Source organism: Rattus norvegicus, chromosome 9 (assembly GCF_036323735.1).
Source record: "Rattus norvegicus strain BN/NHsdMcwi chromosome 9, GRCr8, whole genome shotgun sequence".
Taxonomy (NCBI): Eukaryota; Metazoa; Chordata; class Mammalia; order Rodentia; family Muridae; genus Rattus; species Rattus norvegicus.
The window spans coordinates 27,529,469-27,556,476 of NC_086027.1; the positions used below are offsets into that span (position 1 = coordinate 27,529,469).

General features: G+C 39.3%; 1 protein-coding gene across 1 annotated transcript; it reads right to left on the reverse strand.

Moving 5' to 3' along the window:
• Positions 1 to 575: 575 nt before the first annotated feature.
• On the reverse strand, positions 576 to 25,758 carry Cyp2ac1 (cytochrome P450, family 2, subfamily ac, polypeptide 1). Its single transcript, XM_017596894.3, has 9 exons — positions 25,466 to 25,758; positions 23,219 to 23,381; positions 15,487 to 15,636; positions 12,052 to 12,212; positions 10,661 to 10,834; positions 10,083 to 10,224; positions 8,822 to 9,006; positions 6,292 to 6,433; positions 576 to 3,101 (listed from the first exon to the last, which is right to left on the reverse strand). The coding sequence occupies exons 1-9, from the start codon at positions 25,649 to 25,651 to the stop codon at positions 2,905 to 2,907; spliced, it is 1,500 nt and encodes a 499-aa protein (XP_017452383.2). The 5' UTR covers positions 25,652 to 25,758; the 3' UTR covers positions 576 to 2,904.
• Between the last annotated feature and the right edge of the window lie 1,250 nt (positions 25,759 to 27,008).

Below are 27,008 nucleotides of genomic sequence, written 5' to 3' on the forward strand. Positions count from 1 at the left end.
GTATGTGTGTCTTTGTGGGTGTAATGTGCCCTGAAGTGCAGGTGTCCTTGAAGGACCATAGAGCCCCTTAAGTTGGGGTTATTGGCAGTTGTATGCCATCCAGCAAGAACCAAATGGCTGAGGTCCTCAGCAAGAGTAGTGCCTGTTCTTCTACTGAACAATCTTGTCAGTATCCCAGCTGTACTTTCAAATGACAAAGAACAGAAAACTTCAAACAATTTCTGCAGAGTTCCTTTCCTTAAATCTGTTTTTAAACATTGCCATGTAAGAGCTGCTACTGTCACATGGTTTCAGACTTGGGCTAGGGGTGTGTCTGGTAGAATGCCTGCCTTGCATGTCTGAGGCCCTGAATTTGGCCCTCAGTATATCCACCAAAGCCAGGAAATAAACCGACTATGGATTCAACTGGGCTACTTGATGCTGATCCAGATCCTGAAAATTTTAAGAATTCAAGTGTCAAAGCATTTCCATCTCGACTATTCAGGAAAATTACCAAGGTATAAGTTAAACAATCCCATAATAAATTTCTTTTTGGGAATTATGTTGGGGTAAAATAAAGAATTCTGTAACCCATATTCAGTGTAGAACTGATTTATTCAGTGTTGAGCTGAGGTTTAAGTGAGTAAGGAAAAAAATTAACTTATTGATTGTGATATATAATTTACATGTAAAGCTTAAAGTAGAGAAATAATAAAATGTAATAGTTTTATTGTATAAGTACAATTTTGTTAGACATGAATAACTTGAAGAAAAGATTCTTTATCTCATAATTGTTGTGATCAAAGAATGAATCAAGGGAAAAATTACATTAGTAGGAATAAGTATTTTTACTTTATCTTCTGCGGACATTTTCATCTTTATTGTTTAATTTTTCGTTTAGTTTATTTACTACTTTAGAATGACACAAAAGGGTGTTATTTCACTCTCTGAGACAGCAGAAATTGTTCCTTTTTACATTATACTTATGTTTTTTACATTGTACTCATAGTGAGGAACATTATTTTCTCCCGTTCTTCTGTTTGGCAGATGGAGGACATATGCCCCACCAGTCTGTCATCATAACAATGAAAAGCTGACAGTGCTACAAGTAAAATTTGGTTCTCTGGATCTCTGTCCTAAGTTATTTTTACTGTTCCTCAAGTAAGAGAAACAAGCCCACCCGCTAATTTTGATTGTGGGTTCAGAACTGACTAAAATACTACTGAATCCTCTAAATAAACTAGGAGTAGCCATGAAAGTACAGTTGCCTGTGTACATCGAAGGGAGCCCGAATGGAACTTGTGCCCCATTTCATTACTTTCTGTACCTCTCTGGACTGTCAGGGCACCTAAAGGACTCCCATCAAAAGGCTTTGTGGATAGTAATGTGTTGAGAATGACCTAAGTGCCTAATGTTCTCTGGCATTTTACTGAACTGTAGTTGTTTTTCTTCCTGATGACCAGGACTTCTCTCTTGAGGCTTGAGTTGAGAAAATGCTGTGTTAATTCTATTCCTCTGAAAAGAGGGAGATTCTAAGTATTAAAAAGATCTCTTGACAGTTCCACAGATCCATACCCTATTTCTTAAGGACCTAAGAGATTTCCTTGAGATTCATCCAGGAAGATAGGATATCTGACTCCTATTCTCCGTGTGAAGTAGTAGCTTTTCAAATGAGGCTCTCAAGCTGGCGCTGTAGCTTAGTGGAAGAGTGCTTGCTTATGAAGCGTGAAGTTCTGGGTTTTTAGCTATAGCTTCTGATAAAAAAGAAAAGTCAAATGGGAACCCAGTAGCCAGGGCAGACAGCCTACCATAGAAATACTTGAAAATGCAGGAGTGATTCAGTGAGCTGGATACAGCCTATTGGTCAGACTTCCTCCCAACCTTGGGTACTTTTCCACGACACACCCCACTGCTGAAAGTCTTTCTGTTCTGTGCTTCAGCAGAGCTGGGTTCTGACCAAGTTCTAGCCTATTACATACAATTCGTTAAATAAAGTCTTCTTTGTCTAGGGCAATTCTCACTTAGATACAAATCAGATATGAGCACAGAAGAAGTATGTATATTGATGGTGGGAGGGTACAATTGACTGGAGATGTTTTTGCGTTGGGGAAACAACATGGCTTTTCTCTGATCTGTTGCCAGGGTCCCTTTATATTTGACTTCACTGGGACTTTAGAACACAAACCACAGGAATGACTCTGCACATTTTGGATATGACATGTATACTATTATTAGTAATAATCTGAGAGAGAGAGAGAGAGAGAGAGAGAGAGAGAGAGAGAGAGAGAGAGAGAACATGCATGTATGTGATGTGTGGGGCTAGGTTTACATCACTTTCTATCTTTACATGAATTCTGGAAATCGAACCTCCCGTGCCAGACGTAAACGCCAACTGCCTTTGCAGCCCTCCAACAAGCAATCTAGTAGGACCCAGATTAATTAATACTTCCTGATCTCAGCAAACTGGCAGTACTCACAACCAATTATCTGTTATTAGCCACTGCTTGTTCTCAGAATGAAAACAATGCCGTAAGTTTAGTGTGTGCATCACTAAGAGTTGAGTTTTCTTTACCGTATTTGTGTTGCTATTCATAGATATTATACTGCCTTCCTTCACATAAACACCAATTATGACTCTCGATTTGTGATCCTTAGGTGTCTCATGCCTTAGAAGACCATGTTTGGGATCTTTTTGTGAAACTATCTGTTCATCTGTTGTTTTCTGCAATAGCAGTAGGGAGTTTCTTCTCCAGCAGCTAGCACAGAAACTTATTCTGGAAAAGACAGCCCCCTGTGAGAAGGAGGCTAACTGCCATAATAACACTGCAGGATTTGGCTGAATACCACGGCTATAGAAATGAAGGAAAGGAAAGCCTTTGTGCCAAGGACCACAAGATCACACCAAGAATTGGGGCTGCACTGAACTCAAAGAGCTGAGGTTCGGAGCAGAGCACATATCTTATGAGGCAGTGGTTGAATGGTAAAACCAATGTCTGGAGTTAGATCCAGGTCCAGATAGGAGACTCCAGGGGGTGGTTGGAAGGTAAACTTCTGCATGAGACTGGTGAAGAAAAGGAAAAGCTCCATTTTTGCCAGTGGCTCACCAGCACACATCCGACGACCTGGAGACACAGATAATGTAGGAGGTTATAAGACATCAGCACAAGAACCCCAACAAGTAGGAGGTTATAAGACATCAGCACAAGGACCCCAACAATGCTGGACCAGATCAGAGCTAATTCAAACCTCTTCTAAGCTTTATTGGTTTTGTTTTCAGGTAAGACTTTGAAATATATCTAAAAAAGAAAAGGATCCAAATGGTAGATTTAATGATGAAGAGAAGCAATTAAACATAACATTTTGTCCCCATCGTTTATTTTAAATAAGAAGCAACCTCAATTGAGGTATTGTCCAGAAAATATTGGCATGTAGTCAGGTTTCTGAAAGATTGTGTTCATGTGGAAATGCCCAGCTCACTATGGTTGGCATCTTCCCTAGGCAGTCTCTAAGAAGTCTGGCTGGGCATGAGCCAGAGAGAGAGCCTGGAAGCAGGATGCCTCTAAGGCTTCTGGTTCCAGGCTATTGCCTTGAGTTCCTTCCTTGACTCTCCTTAGTAATGCAATGTGACCTGGAAGCTTTTTTTCTTTCAAGTTGTTTTGTTTTGTTTTGGTCGTGGTGTTTATCACAGCAACAGAAAACAAAAACAAAAATGAAAACAAAACCAGCCCTTCCACCCGGAAAAAACCCCAAGAACAATATTTTAATTTGAAAATATTTTTTCGACAAAATCGTGTGCATCACAAGAGGTAAAAGTGCATGATGTGTCTGCTAAGGAAAAGCTAATCATTCAATCCATAAATATGTTGAATGTCAACAGGGTAGCTACTGAACTTGGTGCTGAGTCTGCTACTGTTCCAAGGAGATTTACTGTTTAACAGATGACCTATAGATAAATAGGCAAGTATTATACAATGTCATAATCCATGAGTTGACCTGTGGAAAGATACCTGATAAACCATGGAAGGTTCGTTCCTTGAATGAAAGCTTTATAACTAAACTTTGATAGAAAGGATGAGAAATTTGTCAGGTAAAGATGAGGAAAGTTGACAATGAGGTCCTTGTGCCATTGGCTGGATGAGTTTTGACTCCCACGTACACAGGGAATGAGTTCGCTGATCTTGGCTCAGATACCAAAGGAAGGAACTAGGTTACAGTGATCTTGAAAATGAGGTTAAGAAAGAGAAGCATCTTGCAAAGTTAGACTCAATTGACACAACTCTGACATGTAAAGTATTTGTGGAAATGTCTGAAAAAAATGCAATAAAATTGAGAAAGGAAACTTTCCTGTAAGAAGTTTATTAAAACCATAGGCTCTTGGTGGTTATCTGTATTTCCTGTGTTAGAAACAATTTTATTTTTAGGTTAAATATAATGGGTTGTTTATGGATATATAGTATGTAGATAAATAGTTTTATAGATTGAAGGCAACATAATTGAATGAAATGTAGCAGTTTTAATTTATAATCTGCTTTCAGTCCTTCTGAAGACATATTATATCTATTTACCTTGCTCCCAGGAGGAGAGCTTTAACATGCTGCTTATGTTATGACCAGTAATTTTTATAGTTCATATAGTTGTAGATCTCTGATTTACTTCTTGGAACATAAACCAGGGGTGTACTCAAATGCAGAAGGCTTCTGTTTTACAACAGAAGGAAATGATCTCATGTTAACTCTTTTGGTTTATTTGAGATCTACATGGAATAGAAGTCCTCTCTATATAACTACTTCTTTATTGGGCACAGGAATGGGGCAAGATTTTTATGGGATGAAAGGCCAAGGATATTGCCTCTCTGCAATGTTCATAAAGAAACTAACCACTCAGTCCACAACAGGTTTAAGGTTAACAAGGCATAGGTATTATTGTGCTTGACTTTGAAACAGTTATTGTTCTCATGGGCTTGCCTATGGAATAGGTCATCTAGTAGGTGACCAATAAGTAAACAGATAATTATGATACAATGTCACAAGCCATGGAGGAGTCTATGGAAGGAAAAGCTAGCATAGGTTTGGGGTTAGATATTTCCATTGCCCAAGAAATAAGGACATAATTAAATGGTGTTTAGTAAAATCAGAAGTAAAGTAACTTGGGATGTTAATTACTACCTTCCGATTAAACTATATTGAGTTTCATGGTAAACACTGAACAGCCCAACAAGATAAAACATGTAATAGCAAGAGAATGTTATTGCATGTGTAAATCTGAGAACAATCTCGTGAGACAAAGATCATAAAAGTTGTTCAAAGAACAAGACTTCTAAAAGTGTGACTACGTGTAAATGAAAACAGAAGAAAAGGATGCCTTCCACACAACTAGAGGGATAAATGGGTGGAGAAGTTATAGCTACCACTTGTAGTGGACACATAAATTTGCTCTATATTTAATATGTTTTTTAACACTTTGCATTTTATTTGTTTGTCTATGACTAAGAAATTGTATTGGGCTGGGTGTTGTGGAGCATGCTTTAATCCCAGCTCTCCAGGCACAGTCAGAGGCAGAGGCAGGAGGCAGGAGGCAGGAGGCAGGAGGCAGGAGGCAGGAGGCAGGAGGCAGGAGGCAGGAGGCAGGAGGCAGGAGGCAGGAGGCAGGAGGCAGGAGGCAGGAGGCAGGAGGCAGGAGGCAGGAGGCAGGAGGCAGGAGGCAGGAGGCAGAAAAGGCAGAGGCAGATGGATCTCTCTGAGTTTGAGGCCAGTCTGGTCTACATAGTATGTTCAAGGATGATAGTGGCTATACAGAGAAACTTTCAAAACAATACCAGCAAACAAACAAATATTGGTACTCCTAGCTTTCTTTGAGGACCACAACAAATTTCTTTTTAATTATTTATATGTCTGTGTATAGGGGTGTGCATGTAAGTGCAGGTTCTGGCAGGAACCAGAAGCACCAGGGACTCCTGAAGCTGGAGTTAAAAGCAGTTGTCATTAACTTAAAAGTTGGTGCTAAGAACCAAACTCAGGTCTTTTGCAGAAATCACTTATAACTGCTTATCTATCTAGACTCAAAATAAAAATTTTGATTTCCACAGGAATTTTGAAATCCATGAACAAGTTACTCATCCTCATTATGAATGACTGCCACTTGTTTAAAGGTTCAAAGAGGTTTCACAGTGTACACAAGACCAGCCAGGCTTGGATAAAATATTGATCACAATGCAAGAGCAGACGTGGAGGTAATAGTCACAAGACCTATCATAACCTTGAGGTGACATCTCTCTTACTCTGTAAACTAGCTGTGTTCAGAAAGGCACCTTACCCACTGAAAAGGGCATGAAAGCTTCTTTCTTGACAAACCTCCCCTTGGAACTGAGGAAATGAGCAGGATTAAAAGCATCTGGTGTTTCCCATTGTGTTTGATCCCGAAGTACCGATGTTAACAGGGTAATGACCTCAGTGCCCTAAAAATAAAAAGTGTTGTTAGTGTAAAGAGATAAATTAAATTTTTTCCTAAGAGGTTCTTCTCCAGTGATGCATTATAACCATGGCTGGTAAATTTCCAGCTATGGAATGCTCTAGAAGAGAATGAAGTAGTCAGGGAAAGCTTTATGTTCAGTAATGGGGTATTCATTTTGGTCACCAAAGTTTTCTTTAGTTCCTAACTAAAAGCAGGTCATGGGAATGAACCTTTAGTGTGTATTGGTCATATGATAACAGCAGGTAATTTAATGAATTTTCCGATGTGACCCAGGATGGTTTTGAACTCACTCTGTAGCCCAAAACAGCTTAGACTCATGACGTTTATCCTCCTGTGTGCTGAGCTTACAATATGAACCACCACAGTCAGCTTGTTAATTTTAATAAATTCTCTTCTAAACCTGCATGGGAGAAATTAAGTGTACCTTACTGGGATTGTAGGTTGTAGATGAAAGGATACAAATGAAAAAATCTGGTAGAATTTCTGGACGGTTCAATGGCTCACTGAACATTTACTCTTATATCTCAAGTTCTATGACAGTGGATGTTAAATCAAGAAATATCATATAGGCAGATTCTAAAAAATAAACTTATCTGCCTTCATATTATGCCATGTGCTGTAAAACAGCTTTCTATAAATGAAGGGGGTGGGGTGACTTTAATTGTATAGAAAAAGACATTCTGAGGATGAAAGATAACAAAACAAAGTCAAATAATGGTTAAAAGCAGAACTGTGAGCAGGAGGTATAAACAAAGGCTACTCAATAGTCAAGTTTAGCTAGCAGGAAATTAATTGATTGAAAGAAAATATTCACTACTTTCTCTTGATAGGTATATCTTTAATAAGCCTTTGAAATAGAATATTCTGGTTAACTGTTTTATCAAATGAAGTCTTCCTGAAATTTTTTAACTCAAGTAGTCAGTTGACTAAAAGCATTTCATTTTAAAACATGGATGATCTGTCTGTCTGTCTGTCTGTCTGTCTGTCTGTCTATCATCTACATATCTACTGTGAAGGGTTATATGTCTCTGCTTCATAACAATTATTTCACCTTCACCGAAGAACTGATTGAGATGTGCCAAGACTGAGCCTACCTCCTAGTTACATAGCACATTAATTAGACACCTGCTGCATATAAGCCCTTTCAACAGCAGTGTTTACGGATAAAACTAAAAGCTTACCACTTTACTGTTTCTTTTAGATAATGTTTAATACTGTTTTTCTGTTTTCACTTTTGCTATGGTTTGAGGGTGGGGAGAATCTTCCTATGTTCATGGCTTGTTTCAGAGGGTATGCTAGAACCTTTAGGAGAGGTGGACCATGGGGAAGATCATCTTTACTTCAGTGGATGGGTTCTGACACACTCTAGTCTGTCAGCCTTTCTCTGTTCACTGGCTTCTCTATCCACCTGCCTCAATGACACCTACCATCCCATCAGTTCAATTTAGATGGGGCTATTCTGCCTAATCTTGGACTTGAACTGGCAAAACTCAAAATCAAATGACTGTTTCTCTTTACAAGTTTTATCTTATTAGGATATCATGAGGCTTACCAATGCCACATTGCTTGCATTTGTTTTTCTGCTTCACTCTTAATCTGACTAACTCAGCTTAGTGGTATGCCTACACTGAGAAGAGAAACTCCAAAGATGAGTGCAGTCTTGTTCAGAGAGTAGGAGTCCCAGAGTAGGATTCATTCATGGCTTTATGCAGACATAAACTCACCAGCAGTGATCAGACTAAGCAATGAGGAAAAGGATTGGTGCCTTGTGTTATCACAACCTTTTGCTCACTCTTGCCTTCAGTCTAGTTTTAGGAAGACATGCATGTATTTCTTCAATTTACAAGAACTCAAAGGTTGGCATGAAGATGCCTGGGAATCTGTATATATTATTGTATGGGGTGATGGGATTAAAGCATGTAGGATGAAAGTATGGAGGTATTGATGGAAAGAGCCTGCCTGGGAAAAGCTCAAGGCTCAGAGCTCAGAACGTGAAACAGCTTACTGGAAAACTCTTAGTTCCTTCAGAGAGCAACCTTTCATTTCCAAAAAGGCTTAACTTTTCTGAACCACATTTTTTTAATTATAACATAAAATAGAATAATATTTTATAAAGTATTAGATAATAGTCATCTGTGGCACATACACACACACACACACACACACACACATGCACACATACATACATAAACACACACAGTTATCTTGTTTTGACTGATTGGAGGAAGGAGTAAGATAGTAAACAGAGAGGAGAGCGACCAGGGTTGGAAGGAGAAAGACAGGCCAAGACTGTCATTGAACTTCAATCTCACTGCTTCCATGATTGTGAACATTGGGAATATATTCTCATTCCTTCTGCTTAAGCCCTTACCTTTGGAATATAATAGTTTTTAAATACAACATCTGTGCTTGTCTCATGGGGTAGGCTTGTGGGCAGGATGTTAGCAACTCTCTGTATTTCGTGAATTACAGCGTCTGTGTAGGGCATTTGAGTTCGGTGCTCAATCCGAGGCTGAGCTGAGCCCACAACTTTGTGGATCTCATCGTGGACCTTTTCTGGATAGAATGCAATTAGAGTTTAGTGTCTGACATGGACATGAATTCAAGTGATTCTACATGTTTTCTTCACACATGCAATCAAACCCAAATCTGGGTGCTTTTACCTTCATCCTTCCTACTTGTTTTCTTTTGAGAGGGTGTGGGGGGCTGGAGAAATGGCTCAGCAGTTAAGAGCACCCGACTGCTCTTCCAGAGGTCATGAGTTCAATTCCCAGCAACCACATGGTGGCTCACAACCATCTGTAAAGAGATCCGATACCCTCTTCTGGTGTATCTGAAGACAGCTACAGTGTACTTATATATAATAAATAAATAAATCTTTAAAAGAGAGAGAGAGAGAGAGATAGGGTGTGGGGGAAGAGAATGGAGAAGGGTTTAAGACTGAGTCCCTCCATGTAGCTGGCTATCCTGGACCTCACTCTATAGACTAGGCTGGTCTCAAACTTACAGAGTTCTACTTGTCTCTGCCACCCAAGTGCTGGGATTAAAGGCATGAGACCCCGCTACCCTCCTTCTATTTTAAGGTTGCTCTGGAAACGATTATGGAAAGATTTCAGACCATTTTAGGATGCTAAAGAACAAATCCTATTTTCTTCTGAAAAATAATTTTTAAAAGATTTCTTTGACTTTTAGTTGTGCGCATGCACATGTACATGTGTGGCATGCACACATGTGTCTATTTGTGGGTAAGTGAGTGTGAGTTCAGGTGTCCGTGGAGTCCAGAAGAAAGTGCCCTTGGAGCTAGGGGTATAGGCAGTTGTAATCTGTCTAATGGGAAAACTGAGACCTGAAGTCTGACCCTTGGCAAGAGCAGTATGCACACTTAATCACTGGGCCATCACTCCAGCACTAAAGCTTCTTGTCCATAAGCTCCCTATCCCCTCCCCTCCCCTTCTTCTATAAGGGTGTTCAAACTATTTCCTCTCTTTTTCTAGAAGGACACTAACCCCACAAACTATTGTCAAGGCTGCAATTTACAGGTAGCAATGTGACTGTAGAATTCTGCATTTTTTTTTATTCCAAGATACTTTTCTTTTGCTCCATTAGGGGAACACTGCCTCTTGGAGACTTACTCTGGACCTCAGGGTATCGCATCATGAGTATAATTCCCCAGCGCAGTGTGGCAGCTGTGGTCTCAGTTCCTGCTGTAAATAGATTACTAACAAGGGCTAGCAAATTTTCCTCATTGAAATAATCAGCAGATTTGTTGTTTTCCTAAAATGGTAAAATATGTTATTAGTCATGGAATAATTTCATCATAGGTAAATCATAAAAAAGTACCATGGATTAAAAGCAGCAGGTATTGCACTCTTCAACTCAGAGGAATTTCCGTTGATTATGCAAGTGTCCAGCAGAACTTGGGTAGTCACGTGCATCCCAGATGCTAATCATAGTAAATACTTCTGAAAATAACAAAGCCTATTTCTGTTTAGGGAGTTTCAAAGTTAGTTTTTAGTCGAGTTTTAAAAATATTCCCCACACAATTTCTCTTTATAGTTAAGGTGGAAATTGTATTCAAACTATAATAAACAGCATGTTCAGACTCTATACAGTACTCACTATTAATCTGGGTCCATTCGAATTTCTTCCTTGAAGGAATGTTTTGCCTCTATAAGCAATCAGTTAAATCCTCCTAGGAAAACACCATTACCTCTTGCTGCTTGACTAGGAATGCATCGATGAAACTTCTGGGGTCATTTTTGTCAAGATTGTGACAATGTTCTAGGAAGGTCCTCCTTATGAAGGAAAATAGTTCATCTCTGTTCCTCAGTACTTTCTTGTGGCTTCTTAGGAGAAATCCCAGAATAGGAAAAATATTAAAAAGCTAAAGGAATATAAAAAAAAGTTCTTTACATAAAGGCACAAACTAGTTGGGACCATGTAAATGATAAATTATTATTGAAAAAAATCACAAAAATAGCACCTTTAGTTTTTGTCTCAGATGAGTTAATGAACAGAAGATCTCATCTCAGGTTATATGAGACAGTTGCCTGTGCCTGTTCTAAGTACCTATATACTAATAGGTTACCTGCGTTTGTAGAAAAAAACTTAAATTGTTGGCTGTATTGATTGGTACTATTCAAAATTTCTATTTTCTTGGATCTGGAAGATGAAAGCTATTCTATTTTTTTTAAGTGTGGATGTTGTTTACATGTATATCTGTGTGCCACTTGAGTGTCTGATGTCCATAAAGCTCAGAAAAATTTATCTGATTCCATGAAATTGGAGTTAGGGTTAGCCGTGATCAACCATGTGGGTTCTAAGAAAGGAACTTGGATCCTTTAGAGGAACAGCCAGTGCTCTTTTCTGTTTATTCATCTCTCCATTCTGTAGAAGATGGATCTTCCAGTGATAAAATAATCAGATTGTCAAGCCATTCTGTGATGGTGTGCATATGCTTGGTCCAGGGAGTGGCACTATTAGAAGGTGTGGCCTTGTTGGAGGAAGTGTGTCACTGTGAGCTGGGCTTGGAGACCCTCCTCCTTGCTGCCTGAGGATGTTCAGTAGGTTTCTGACTTCGTTTGGGTGAAGATGTAGAACTCAGGTTCTCCTGCACCGTGCCTGCCTGGATGCTGCCATGCTCCGCATTGATGATAATGGACTAAACCTCTGAACCTGTGAGCTAGCCCCAATTAAATATTGACCTTTATAAAACTCACGTTGGTCATGGTGTCTGTTCACAGCAATGGGACCCTAAGTAAGACAATCATCATAACCTCTTTTTCCTAATTGAATTATACTATGAGTTCAATATCTACTATTGATATTTAGTTCATATAATGATTGTTGATGTAGGTAAACAACTCATGGCTACATTTATAAGGTACACCAAAGCCATATAACGTTAGTGTGACTCACAGTCCATGAATCTAGGTAATTATTGCAGTGCTTTGTGGTGAGAAAACCATCAGGTAGGCTAACCAAACATGTTTATCATGACTTAGAACACACTGACATCCTTTTCACAGTCTCTTGAACAATCAAGTGTACCACAGAGGAATCGAGTAATGAAAACAAATCAAATAAAGAAGAAACAGTTACCACAATACTAGGGTTTCCAATGAGTTTTATGTTTTCACCAATTAAGGTTAAGAGTCTCAGGAACTGGGGATCTTCGTAGTCAAACCGTTTCCCAAGCAGCATGGACACAATGACGTTAGCGACAGAAGCATTCAGTACTCTTTTGATCTCAAAGGGTTTTCCTATAAGGCAATTCATCAGACAGATCAGGAATCTTCACATACCCAGCACAAACCCAGTTCCAGACTGATTGGGACAATCTATCCAGTAAAGAGTTTCATAGAAGAATTATTTGTGATTGTACCTTTAATGGACATGTGACATTTATAGCTTTGACTTTGGCTAATGCCCACATTTTGGCACAAATGCTCAGATGGCCACAAAAATTCAATGGGCATGTAAAAGAAAAGTAGGCACTCAGTTTCGCTAGAGAAATAATAATGTGGCAGAGGCATTTAACATTTGCAGGTGTACCTGGGTACTCAGTGTGTTTATAGAGGATCATTGTTAATGTATTGGATACAGGAAATATCATTTACTGTCATGCATGGCATTTAAGTTTGGAGTATAGCATTCTACTATATTTTGATGTTTTATGTATCACTGAAATCTACACAGAGTGTGAAATCAGACTTGGTTTCTCAGCTCTGTATCCCTGTTGCTGGGGAGGCTGTGGTAGGAAGATCTAGTGTTCAAGGTTTCTTAGGGGTACAGAATAAGTTCAAGGCCAGTTTAAATAACCTAGTCACTAGGTCCTAATGGGACCCAGTTCCAAAATAAAAAGTAAAGGGAAGATGGTAGCTACAGTTTAGTGATCAAGAGCCTTCTCAGTATGCATGAGCCCTAATGCCCAGCACACATATACAAATTACCTGGATTATAAGATTATTAAGTAAACATCAGTAGGTAAACATTGTTTATTCATTCATTTATTTATTAGTAAAAATTACCATATTGAGTGCATTGCTGTATAATGTTGGGCATTAACTAGCTTACCACCTGCAAACAAGCACATTTATTTTTGAGACATAATCTCACTATGTAACCCTGGCTAGCCCAGAACTTGCTATATAGCCAGACGGGCCTCAGACTCATAGAGATCCATCTGCTTCTGATGCTTAAATGTTGAAATTAAGAAAAAGTCAGGACTGACAGTCTTAGTTACTTTGCTATTGCTGTGAAAACTCCATGACCAAAGTAATTTATAAAAGAAAGCACTGAATTGGCTTACAGTTTTGGGGGTTTAGAGTCTGGTACCATTAGGGACGATAATGACAGCAAGCAAGCAGGCAGTCAGATAGTAGAGCTTTCATTCATTTTCTCCTCGTCCTCATGTCCTCCTCCTCCTCCTCCTCCTCCTCCTCCTCCTCCTCTTCCTCCTTTTTCTCCTCCTTCCCCACCCCTATTGATTTTTCAATATCGGCTTTCTCTGTTTAACAGCCCTGGCTCTGTAAACCATGCTGGCTTAAAACTCACAGAGATTCACCTGTCTCCGCCTCTCAAGTGCTGGTATTAAAGGTATGCACCACTGTGCCTGATGAGAACTAACATTCTTATCCACAAGTAGGTGGCAAAGATAGCTAACTGGAAATGGTGTGGGCTTTTGAAGTCTTGAAGCCTACTCCAGTAACACACCATCTCCAACAAGGCCACATTTCCTAATCCTTCTAAAACAGTTCCACAACTGAGGACCGAGTATTCAAATATATGAGCCTATGGGGGCCATGTTCATTCAAAACAGTACACTGATAGCACTATGACCAAAATATGTTAATGAGAGAATAACAAGTTTGTTTGATCACTATGTGTGGCATAGGCATCTTTAGATTGAAGACATAGAGACAAAGAGTAAGCTACCCATTTTACACACTTTGTTTCCATGAATCATGGAGAGTTAAGTGAAAACATGATTGGACACAAAGGATGTGATCGAGTCACAATAGACACTTTGGAAACCCAGGGTGGCTGCTCAGATTCCTGGTTTCCGTCTGTCTATCGCCTGCTCTAAGGGAAAGAGAATAGTTCCTTCAGAAATGTGAGTCTTGGGATTTGATATATATGGTAGGTCAAGAATTTCTTTGCAGCCAACTAAGAAATGCCAGTGAAGTTAGAATGATGTTCCTGGCTTGCTTTGAGCAGAAGGGTTTCCTCAGAGAGGAGAAGTTTCACTTTCTGTAGCTTTCATTTGAGAGGGGACATCAGAAAAACAGGAAGGCATGAAAAGGGACCTGGAGTTGTCTCATTGCCAGGCGTCATTTGATGTCAGGTGTGGCATCTGCTCACACCTCTAATGGCTGGTAGTTGATAATCATCTTTTCAAGTGCCCTGGTCTGTGATCGATGCTATCCTTTACTAACGATTGCTTCCCTTGACTGGATAAAGACTAAGGATCTTCTTTGCAATAAAGCACGCTCCTGCATTGAGATGAAAGCATTATAGCCTAAAGAAGATCAGGTAAAGCCCAAATATTAAAAAAAAAAAAAAAAAAAACAAGATACACAAGCAGAAGACCTGAAAATCCTATCCTTGGGTGGGGTGTAGTGGCTCACAGGCTTTTCCTACTAAGACACCCTTTTTTCTGAGTTCTCCCTTCCAAAAGACAACTGTGCTGCCTCCTCTATCTGGATCACCCTCCTCGTGGCAGCTGTCCAGCTGGAAGGCTTCTCTGTTCTGTTGCCCAAAGCACCTTTTATCTGCTCTCCAACTTACTATGATGGGCTAGTTTTTAAATTCTTTTTTTTTCTTTCTTTTTTTTTCAGAGCTGGGGACCGAACCCAGGGCCTTGCACTTGCTAGGCAAGTGCTCTACCACTGAGCTAAGTCCCCAACCCCCTTAAATTCTTTTATGTCGCTGAAAATGCCACTGTGTTCCCCAGATGCTCTGTATTACGTTAAAGTTAGTGTCTCAATATGGGAAGATTGCGTTTCTGTTATGAGAACATTATTGTACTCTGAGAATGAAAAGACAGCATGGTTTCAAGGCACTTTCAAAGATTCAAAATATATTTTACATAAAATTATTTTAATAGATTTATTTATGTAGGAAGATAAGGGGAGGAGAGGGAGAGAGAGGGAGGGGAGACAGAAAGGGAAGGAGGAAGAAAGGGAGAGAAAGAGGGGGGTTGGGGATTTAGCTCAGTGGTAGAGCGCTTGCCTAGGAAGCACAAGGCCCTGGGTTCGATCCCTAGCTCCAAAAAAAAAAAAAGAAAGAGACACAGAGAGAGAGGGGAGAAGGGAGAAGAGGAGGAGGGGGAGGAGGAGGAAGAGGAGGAGAAAATGTAAATAAACATTTACAGTCAACAGGGACAGTATTGGAGTAGACAGCAGCACTGGGTGGGTATATACATATCAGTGGAATTTTTCTACAGGTTAAATTATGTCAAACTAAGTGACTGAATATACCTTTTGTTTATTTCTTTTTCACGAAAAGTGAAAAGGCGTTATTTGTTGCACACACCTTTGTGAGATTCAAAGCTCTGTATGAGATGCTGACATTCCACTACAATTGTGTCTTCTATAGTTCGCTTGCCCATGCCGAAGTCCCTTAAGGTGGACAAACTGAATCTTCTCATTGTTTTCCACGTTTCGCCATGAGCGAAGGCAATTCCTCGGAGAGAAAGAGAGTGTGTTTAAAGTACTTCTAACTGTTTTAAATTTAGTGCTCAGTGATAAACAAAAATTGAAATCAAGAGCTTTTGTGTTCCCTCCCAAAAATAAGGAAAGAATGGGTTCATGGTATAGTAAAAAATATTATCTTGATCCCGGCCCGCAGCAGCTCTCTGCTCCCAAACCCCGAGGGAAAGAGACCTCACCGCCTGGTCAGGTGGGCACTCCTGAGGCTGCAGAGCGGAGGAGACCACCAACACTGCCCACCCCTGCCCACATCCCTGGCCCAAGAGGAAACTGTATAAGGCCTCTGGGCTCCCGTGGGGGAGGGCCCACGAGCGGCAGGACCCCTGCCTGAGACACCGCCGGAACCTGAAGGAAACAGACCTGATAAACAGTTCTCTGGACCCAAATCCCGTGGGAGGGAGAGCTAAACCTTCAGAGAGGCAGACACGCCTGGGAAACCAGAAGAGACTGCTCTCTGCACACATATCTCGGACGCCAGAGGAAAAAGCCAAAGACCATCTGGAACCCTGGTGCACTGAAGCTCCCGGAAGGGGCGGCACAGGTCTTCCTGGTTGCTGCCGCTGCAGAGAGCCCGTGGGCAGCACCCCACGAGCGAACTTGAGCCTCGGGACCACAGGTAAGACCAACTTGTCTGCTGCAAGAAAGCTGCCTGGTGAACTCAAGACACAGGCCCACAGGAACAGCTGAAGACCTGTAGAGAAGAAAAACTACACGCCCGAAAGCAGAACACTCTGTCCCCATAACTGACTGAAAGAGAGGAAAACAGGTCTACAGAACTCCTGACACACAGGCTTATAGGACAGTCTAGCCACTGTCAGAAACAGCAGAACAAAGTTACACTAGAGATAATCTGATGGCGAGAGGCAAGCACAGGAACCCAAGCAACAGAAACCAAGACTACATGGCATCATCGGAGCCCAATTCTCCCACCAAAACAAACATGGAATATCCAAACACACCAGAAAAGCAAGATCTAGTTTCAAAATCATATTTGATCATGATGCTGGAGGACTTCAAGAAAGACGTGAAGAACTCCCTTAGGGAAACGCAGGAAAACATTAATAAACAGGTAGAAGCCTACAGAGAGGAATCGCAAAAATCCCTGAAAGAATCGCAAAAATCCCTGAAAGAATTCCAGGAAAACACAATCAAACAGTTGAAGGAATTAAAAATGGAAATAGAAGCAGTCAAGAAAGAACACATGGAAACAACCCTGGATATAGAAAACCAAAAGGAGAGACAAGGAACTGTAGATACAAGCTTCACCAACAGAATACAAGAGATGGAAGAGAGAATCTCAGGAGCAGAAGATTCCATAGAAATCATTGACTCAACTGTCAAAGATAATGTAAAGTGGAAAAAGCTACTGGTCCAAAACATACAGGATATCCAGGACTCAATGAGAAGATCAAACCTAAAGATAATAGGTATAGAAGAGAGTGAAGACTCCCAGCTCAAAGGACCAGTAAATATCTTCAACAAAATCATAGAAGAAAACTTCCCTAACCTAAAAAAAGAGATACCCATAGGCATACAAGAAGCCTACAGAACTCCAAATAGAATGGACCAGAAAAGAAACACCTCCCGTCACATAATAGTCAAAACACCAAATGCACAAAATAAAGAAAGAATATTAAAAGCAGTAAGGGAAAAAGGTCAAGTAACATATAAAGGCAGACCTATCAGAATCACACCAGACTTCTCGCCAGAAACTATGAAGGCCAGAAGATCCTGGACTGATGTCATACAGACCCTAAGAGAACACAAATGCCAGCCCAGGTTACTGTATCCAGCAAAACTCTCAATTAACATAGATGGAGAAACCAAGATATTCCATGACAAAACCAAATTTACACAATATCTTTCTACAAATCCAGCACTACAAAGGATAATAAATGGTAAAGCCCAACATAAGGAGGCAAGCTATACCCTAGAAGAAGCAAGAAACTAATCGTCTTGGCAACAAAACAAAGAGAATGAAAGCACACAAACATAACCTCACATCCAAATATGAATATAACGGGAAGCAATAATCACTATCCTTAATATCTCTCAACATCAATGGCCTCAACTCCCCAATAAAAAGACATAGATTAACAAACTGGATACGCAACGAGGACCCTGCATTCTGCTGCCTACAGGAAACACACCTCAGAGACAAAGACAGACATTACCTCAGAGTGAAAGGCTGGAAAACAAATTTCCAAGCAAATGGTCAGAAGAAGCAAGCTGGAGTAGCCATTCTAATATCAAATAAAATCAATTTTCAACTAAAAGTAAAAAAAAAAAGATAAGGAGGGACACTTCATATTCATCAAAGGAAAAATCCACCAAGATGAACTCTCAATCCTAAATATCTATGCCCCAAATACAAGGGCACCTACATATGTAAAAGAAACCTTACTAAAGCTCAAAACACACATTGCACCTCACACAATAATAGTGGGAGATTTCAACACCCCACTCTCATCAATGGACAGATTATGGAAACAGAAATTAAACAGAGATGTAGATAGACTAAGAGAAGTCATGAGCCAAATGGACTTAACGGATATTTATAGAACATTCTATCCTAAAGCAAAAGGATATAACTTCTTCTCAGCTCCTCATGGTACTTTCTCCAAAATTGACCATATAATTGGTCAAAAAACGGGCCTCAACAGGTACAGAAAGATAGAAATAATCCCATGCGTGCTATCGGACCACCACGGCCTAAAACTGGTCTTCAATAGCAATAAGAGAAGAATGCCCACATATACTTGGAAATTGAACAATGCTCTACTCAATGATAACCTGGTCAAGGAAGAAATAAAGAAAGAAATTAAAAACTTTTTAGAATTTAATGAAAATGAAGGTACAACATACCCAAACTTATGGGACACAATGAAAGCTGTGCTAAGAGGAAAACTCATAGCGCTGAGTGCCTGCAGAAAGAAACAGGAAAGAGCATATGTCAGCAGCTTGACAGCACACCTAAAAGCTCTAGAACAAAAAGAAGCAAATACACCCAGGAGGAGTAGAAGGCAGGAAATAATCAAACTCAGAGCTGAAATCAACCAAGTAGAAACAAAAAGGACCATAGAAAGAATCAACAGAACCAAAAGTTGGTTCTTTGAGAAAATCAACAAGATAGATAAACCCTTAGCCAGACTAACGAGAGGACACAGAGAGTGCGTCCAAATTAACAAAATCAGAAATGAAAAGGGAGACATAACTACAGATTCAGAGGAAATTCAAAAAATCATCAGATCTTACTATAAAAACCTATATTCAACAAAACTTGAAAATCTTCAGGAAATGGACAATTTCCTAGACAGATACCAGGTATCGAAGTTAAATCAGGAACAGATAAACCAGTTAAACAACCCCATAACTCCTAAGGAAATAGAAGCAGTCATTAAAGGTCTCCCAACCAAAAAGAGCCCAGGTCCAGACGGGTTTAGTGCAGAATTCTATCAAACCTTCATAGAAGACCTCATACCAATATTATCCAAACTATTCCACAAAATTGAAACAGATGGAGCACTACCGAATTCCTTCTACGAAGCCACAATTACTCTTATACCTAAACCACACAAAGACACAACAAAGAAAGAGAACTTCAGACCAATTTCCCTTATGAATATCGACGCAAAAATACTCAATAAAATTCTGGCAAACCAAATTCAAGAGCACATCAAAACAATCATCCACCATGATCAAGTAGGCTTCATCCCAGGCATGCAGGGATGGTTTAATATACGGAAAACCATCAACGTGATCCATCATATAAACAAACTGAAAGAACAGAACCACATGATCATTTCATTAGATGCTGAGAAAGCATTTGACAAAATTCAACACCCCTTCATGATAAAAGTCCTGGAAAGAATAGGAATTCAAGGCCCATACCTAAACATAGTAAAAGCCATATACAGCAAACCAGTTGCTAACATTAAACTAAATGGAGAGAAACTTGAAGCAATCCCACTAAAATCAGGGACTAGACAAGGCTGCCCACTCTCTCCCTACTTATTCAATATAGTTCTTGAAGTTCTAGCCAGAGCAATCAGACAACAAAAGGAGATCAAAGGGATACAGAACGGAAAAGAAGAAGTCAAAATATCACTATTTGCAGATGACATGATAGTATATTTAAGTGATCCCAAAAGTTCCACCAGAGAACTACTAAAGCTGATAAACAACTTCAGCAAAGTGGCTGGGTATAAAATTAACTCAAATAAATCAGTTGCCTTCCTCTATACAAAAGAGAAACAAGCCGAGAAAGAAATTAGGGAAACGACACCCTTCATAATAGACCCAAATAATATAAAGTACCTCGGTGTGACTTTAACCAAGCAAGTAAAAGATCTGTACAATAAGAACTTCAAGACACTGAGGAAAGAAATTGAAGAAGACCTCAGAAGATGGAAAGATCTCCCATGCTCATGGATTGGCAGGATTAATATAGTAAAAATGGCCATTTTACCAAAAGCAATCTACAGATTCAATGCAATCCCCATCAAAATACCAATCCAGTTCTTCAAAGAGTTAGACAGAACAATTTGCAAATTCATCTGGAATAACAAAAAACCCAGGATAGCTAAAGCTATCCTCAACAATAGAAGGACTTCAGGGGGAATCACTATCCCTGAACTCAAGCAGTATTACAGAGCAATAGTGATAAAAACTGCATGGTATTGGTACAGAGACAGACAGATAGACCAATGGAATAGAATTGAACCCACACACCTATGGTCACTTGATTTTTGACAAAGGAGCCAAAACCATCCAATGGAAAAAAGATAGCATTTTCAGCAAATGGTGCTGGTTCAACTGGAGGGCAACATGTAGAAGAATGCAGATCGATCCATCCTTATCACCCTGTACAAAGCTTAAGTCCAAGTGGATCAAGGACCTCCACATCAAACCAGACACACTCAAACTAATAGAAGAAAAACTAGGGAAGCATCTGTAACACATGGGCACTGGAAAAAATTTCCTGAGCAAAACACCAATGGCTTATGCTCTAAGATCAAGAATCGACAAATGGGATCTCATAAAACTGCAAAGCTTCTGTAAGGCAAAGGACACGGTGGTTAGGACAAAACGGCAACCAACAGATTGGGAAAAGATCTTTACCAATCCTACAACAGATAGAGGCCTTATATCCAAAATATACAAAGAACTCAAGAAGTTAGACCGCAGGGAAACAAATAACCCTATTAAAAAATGGGGTTCAGAGCTAAACAAAGAATTCACAGCTGAGGAATGCCGAATGGCTGAGAAACACCTAAAGAAATGTTCAACATCTTTAGTCATAAGGGAAATGCAAATCAAAACAACCCTGAGATTTCACCTCACACCAGTGAGAATGGCTAAGATCAAAAACTCAGGTGACAGCAGATGCTGGCGAGGATGTGGAGAAAGAGGAACACTCCTCCATTGTTGGTGGGATTGCAAACTGGTACAACCATTCTGGAAATCAGTCTGGAGGATCCTCAGAAAATTGGACATTGAACTGCCTGAGGATCCAGCTATACCTCTCTTGGGCATATACCCAAAAGATGTCTCAACATATAAAAAAGACACGTGCTCCACTATGTTCATTGCAGCCTTATTTATAATCGCCAGAAGCTGGAAAGAACCCAGATGCCCTTCAATAGAGGAATGGATACAGAAAATGTGGTACATCTACACAATGGAATATTACTCAGCTATCAAAAACAACGACTTTATGAAATTCCTAGGCAAATGGTTGGAACTGGAAAACATCATCCTGAGTGAGCTAACCCAATCACAGAAAGACATACATGGTATGCACTCATTGATAAGTGGCTATTAGCCCAAATGCTTGAATTACCCTAGATGCCTAGAACAAATGAAACTCAAGACGGATGATCAAAATGTGAATGCTTCACTCCTTCTTTAAAAGGGGAACAAGAATACCCTTGGCAGGGAACAGAGAGGCAAAGATTAAAACAGAGACTGAAGAAACACCCATTCAGAGCCTGCCCCACATGTGGCCCATACATACACAGCCACCCAATTAGACACGATGGATGAAGGAAAGAAGTGCAGACCGACAGGAGCCGGATGTAGATTGCTCCTGAGAAACACAGCCAGAATACAGCAAATACAGAGGCGAATGCCAGCAGCAAACCACTGAACTGAGAATAGGACCCCCGTTGAAGGAATCAGAGAAAGAACTGGAAGAGCTTGAAGGGGCTCGAGACCCCATATGTACAACAATGCCAAGCAACCAGAGCTTCCAGGGACTAAGCCACTACCTAAAGACTATACATGGACTGACCCTAGACTCTGACCTCATAGGTAGCAATTAATATCCTAGTAAGAGCACCAGTGGAAGGGGAAGCCCTGGGTCCTGCTAAGACTGAACCCCCAGTGAACTGGACTGGTGGGGGGAGGGCGGCAATGGGGGAAGGGTTGGGAGGGGAACACCCATAAGGAAGGGGAGGGGGGAGGGGGATGTTTGCTCGGATACCGGGAAAGGGAATAACACTCGAAATGTATATAAGAAATACTCAAGTTAATAAAAAAAAAATAAAAAAAGAGATATACTCATATGTCATTCCCTTAGAAAAAATTAAAATAACTTGTTTTCTGGCAAAAAAAAATATTATCTTGCTTATTTCAACCCTAGTTTCATTTCTCAGCAAGCAAGAAAAGAAAACAAGCAAAGCCCAACCAGGGCCAAGTCTAGGGAGTCTCTTCTTTCATTTCTTGAAGGATTTATTGTAGAAAGCACAGTAAATACTTTTCTTTCTTATTTGAAATGCATATAAATATTTATGAAAACCAAGTCATCATTTTGTCTAGATATCTATATGACTATAATATCTTTCCAAAGGTCTGGAGACAGGTCAGAAATGACCAGGGATGTAAGACCCTCGCTTCTCAGCTTTTATGGGAACGTATGAGCCAAACTTTGAGGGTGAGCTTACTCTAACTCACAAAACCAGCTTTTCCCCTTCCACTGGTGCTCTTACTAGGATATTCATTGCTACCTATGAGGTCAGAGTCTAGGGTCAGTCCATGTATAGTCTTTAGGTAGTGGCTTAGTGTATGGTGAGTTCGTTTTTCTTTATATGGGTCCAACTAGCAAAGACAGTATCTTGAGTAATAGCTAATATTTTAATCCTGAGAACATACATGTAATGTGAACATGTTGATTCCAGTATGTAAAAGGCATTCCTTCCTGTTTTAACAGGGGCAGATTGTGAAGCACGTTATTTTCTTTTAATGCTTATTCAGTAAGAGGATATTTTCTTTTCTAGTCAAATAGCAAGGACTTTTGGGTTGGAAAACATTTTGCATTTTTTTTCTCGATAAACTCAGTGCACAATTTTGAATGTTTATATTTTTCTTATATCGAGGTTTGTGTGACTAAGGTGTCAATGAAAACTTGCAAACAAACTCATTATTTTCCATGGAGGAAGACTAGTGTTCAGATCATATAGAACCATCAAAGTGAAGATATAGAAATAAATAAATATAACACAGTTGAGTCAATACTTATGACCAAAGGAATATATTTGAAAATAAGGGGTCATTACCTTTTCCATCAAAAAGTCTTTCAAATATAGGCACTTGAGAGCGTTCGCCAAATTGATTGCCATAATTGACAAGGGCATCTTTCACTGTCTCATAGCCAGAAAGCACCACCACCTTCCTTGGCCCCATTTGAATGCTGTAAATGGGACCATATTTCTTGGAGAGCTGTGGTGTACAAAACACAGAGAAACAACTAAAACATCACAGAATAATTAAAAGGGTAGTTTCTCATGGCCTCTGCACTGCTTTACCAAGGTCATTTCTCCAGCCACTCTACCTCCTGGAGATACTCTAATGACCTTCAGTTGGTGGCCCCTGTACTTTATTTGATTTTGACTTTGAGAATATGACTCATCTTTTATTACAGAATAGACGCATAATCCCTCCCTACATGTTTTTGTTTGAAAACAGAAAATGCCCAGCCAAAATTCCAGGGAGATGAAAGACTTACCACACTGATACTATTCCATATTCACATTCTGGTTTTTAGTGTGTGCTATGATATAAGTGGGACCAAGTTAGTTCTCCATTACTGGTAACATTATTTACTGAAAAAAAAGAACTCCACTTTTCACTGATAATTGAAAAGTAGCAGGAACCAATATATAGGACATCTTGGTTTATTCTTAGCACTGTTTATTCTTAGCACTTAACCTTGCCTGAGTAGATATATCATCACTACTAGATAGAAAGGATATTGTATTTTCATGAGATCACAGAGCAGGTGGTGATGTTCAAAAAGTGACCCACAAAAAGTGACCCACAATTAGTGACCCACTAGTTGAGAACCTGCAATCTTAATCTAACTGAGTTTTGGTGGAGGCTGAGATGACAATTTGGAATGCTTCTTTATATATGAAACTTGACTAATTTACAATTTCATCAGGAATTGAAGGATGGCTTAATGATTTAGAAAAGCAGTAAAACTAAGATTCATATTTTGGAAACAGAAAATAAAATAGGAGTTTGAGAGCAGGGTGTCTTGATTGAGAACTACTTTATATAGGGTAGACTAGCTCACGCCAGAAAATCAATTTAAGGATAAGTTTCATAAACAAAAATGACGCAGGTCATGGAAATGAGTAGAAGCCTCCTGTTTTTGTAGATAGAAATCGTTCAGAACAATGGCATATCTGTAGAAATGTGAAAGGAAAGAGCATACCATGAAGAGGGTAGATTAGTTAATGTATAAGCAAAGGACAGGAGTAGTGTGGAAATAACTTTGAGGAGCATAGCAGTAAACAGAGATGTGTTGAAAGATTTTATTCTTATGAGAGATTACCCCGGCTTGTGATTTTGGATGTAGAAGGAGCCACAGAGATAGTTTAAGTTGTTTCTATGTTCTGTGAAAGTATATTGATCTGTAAAATGGAGATAGAAATGTCAATTTGTCTTTCTCCAGGTTAGTTAGAAGAATGTGGATGCCTTGTGTTGATTTATTTTAAAAAAATCCTATAACAAATTTGAACTGCCAACTGAGGTGAAATTATAGTTTTCTCTTCATTACCTTGTGCCTTAAGATTTTAAAATTAAATGTTACAAATTGTATGAGAACCGGACTCAATTAGAAACAACTTAGAGCGTATAGCCAATTGCAAGCTCAAAATATTCACCTTGTCTATCCCTATAAACAATAATTTTACAAATTTTTTTCACTGAAAAAGTGGAGAGGTTTAGTCTAATTCTTGCCCCAGGTCTGTAACCTGTTAGGCAGTGACACAAAGGACAAAAGATAAAGTCATTTGTCAAATTAATAGAAGACCTAGATTTAAACTGTTATATCCATAACATGGGTGTTTATCTTATTTATGTATACAGGTTTGAGAGGTTAATTTGAAAGTTGCCCATAAGTCAATGATCAAAACTCAGGCGATTTTAGAAGAATATATATAAAATGTAGACCAAAATGTTTGAAGTGAAGAAGTTTACATGCTGTAAATACTTGAGAATAAAATTGCCACTTCTACCCTTGAACCATATTAGCTAGCTAATTCATACACACACATACACACACACTATATGTATATATGTAAATATATACACAAATTTAAATGCATATATGCATTTTTAATTAGCTCTGCTAATTTTGAATGCTGATGAATCCAAAACATGTACATGAGCTATAGTTAGCACATGTAAGCTAATAAACATTCTAGGATAAGAATGATTTGGAAACACACACATATACACACAGAACACACACACGCACACACACAATGTGAATGATCATTTATGTATTTATGTCTTACCTCTAACATGGTTTGATAGGGCCTCTTCAGGTTGAGGATGTGTAGATTTCCAATAACTGGCCAAGGTTTGGGTCCTGGAGGACACTGCCGTTTAGATGCTTTAGCCATAAAGTCTTTAATATTTAGAATGAGAATGAGAATGAGTCCCAGAAGTGCAAGAATAGCAGAAAAGTCAAATCCACTCATTGTCTTTAAGCTGATATAATTATTAAGAGATCTTTCCAACGACAATCAGAAGGAATCAACACTTCTGATGCAGATTGAAGACTTCAAGGTATTGCTAAGTTTGCTTTAGCGATTGTCTTTCACCCGTTTTATAAATAAGTATGTATAAACAGAGAAACTCTGTTCTGTATCCTTGCCCTGTTTTCATCTTTTACCTTTCCCCTTTCTCCTTCCAGTTCAGCCTGTTCTGTTCAATAAAACCTGGAAGGATTTTCCTTTCATCTAAAACTGGCATTGACCTTATGTTTCCTGATAAAGAATACTTGCTTAATCCTGAACATGATGTCCACACTCGCACAATGAGATTAATTGCATTGTTTGGTATGTAGAGTGTGGCATGATCTCTGCATGGGTGGTTAGGTATAAAAACCACCTTTAGAGCTTCAAGTTTCTTGCACCGTTATGTGATCTTATGTTTCCTCCTCTTCTTCCTTAATGCCCGGGGCAGGACACTTATTTGAAACTTAGTAAGAACTGGGCACAGACTCTAGTTCAGGTCATCAGTAAACTAATGTTTTTCTAAAAATATCTGAGAGATTAGGGTCACTAGAGGGAAAGGGAGGGACATGATGGTGTGTGGATATACATGGCTTACATTGTACAATTATACACAAAATAAACAATATTATTAAATATTGTATTAGTGTATGCTAATTCTAATAATTGGCCTCACTTTTATAATATGTACGTAGAATGCAATTTGGCCACATTCTTTTTCCCAATTACCCTCTCTTTCATTTCCTCCCATCTCTTACTGGTTCCCTCCTCTTTCTAAATAGTTCCCTTTCTACTTCATGCCTTTTAAAAAAAATTCAGATTTTGTATATGAGAGGAAGCATGTAATAGTTTTTTGTACATCTTGTTTATTATGATTAACATTATGATATTTTATTCCATTCACATCATAATTTTATTTTTTATGTCTGAATAATGTTTTGTTGTGTATACATATTCCTTTCCTTCTGTCCTTCCTTGCAACTTCCTTCCCCACTTCCTTTCTCCCTCTTTCTCTCCCTTGTCTCTATTGCTCTCTCTTCTTCCCTCCATCCCCCCTCTCTGTCTTTTTGTTTACATAGTTTATCTATCATGTGTGTGTGTATAGGCGTGCAGGTGCGTATGCATGCATGTGGACTTTGTGAGGGCATGTGTATGCACTTTGTGAGAGTGAGAGTGAGAGGATAGCTAGTGGTAAGCAATTCTCTCCTACCATATGGATCCTGGGGTCATCAGATTTGGCAGCAAACCCTTTGCCCTACTGTATCATCTCTCTGACCTACAAACCATGTTTGCTTTATCTATTTACATATTGATGGTACCT

Excerpts from the sequence above, each read along its gene's own strand:
- Cyp2ac1 (XM_017596894.3), bottom strand. The coding sequence starts at position 25,651 with ATGAGTGGATTTGACTTTTCTGCTATTCTTGCACTTCTGGGACTCATT. Across the intron at positions 15,637-23,218 it reads AAGACTTTTTGATGGAAAAG|GAATTGCCTTCGCTCATGGC; the intron begins GTAATGACCCCT and ends TTTCTCTCCGAG. Across the intron at positions 9,007-10,082 it reads GCGATACCCTGAGGTCCAGA|AAAAGGTCCACGATGAGATC; the intron begins GTAAGTCTCCAA and ends CATTCTATCCAG.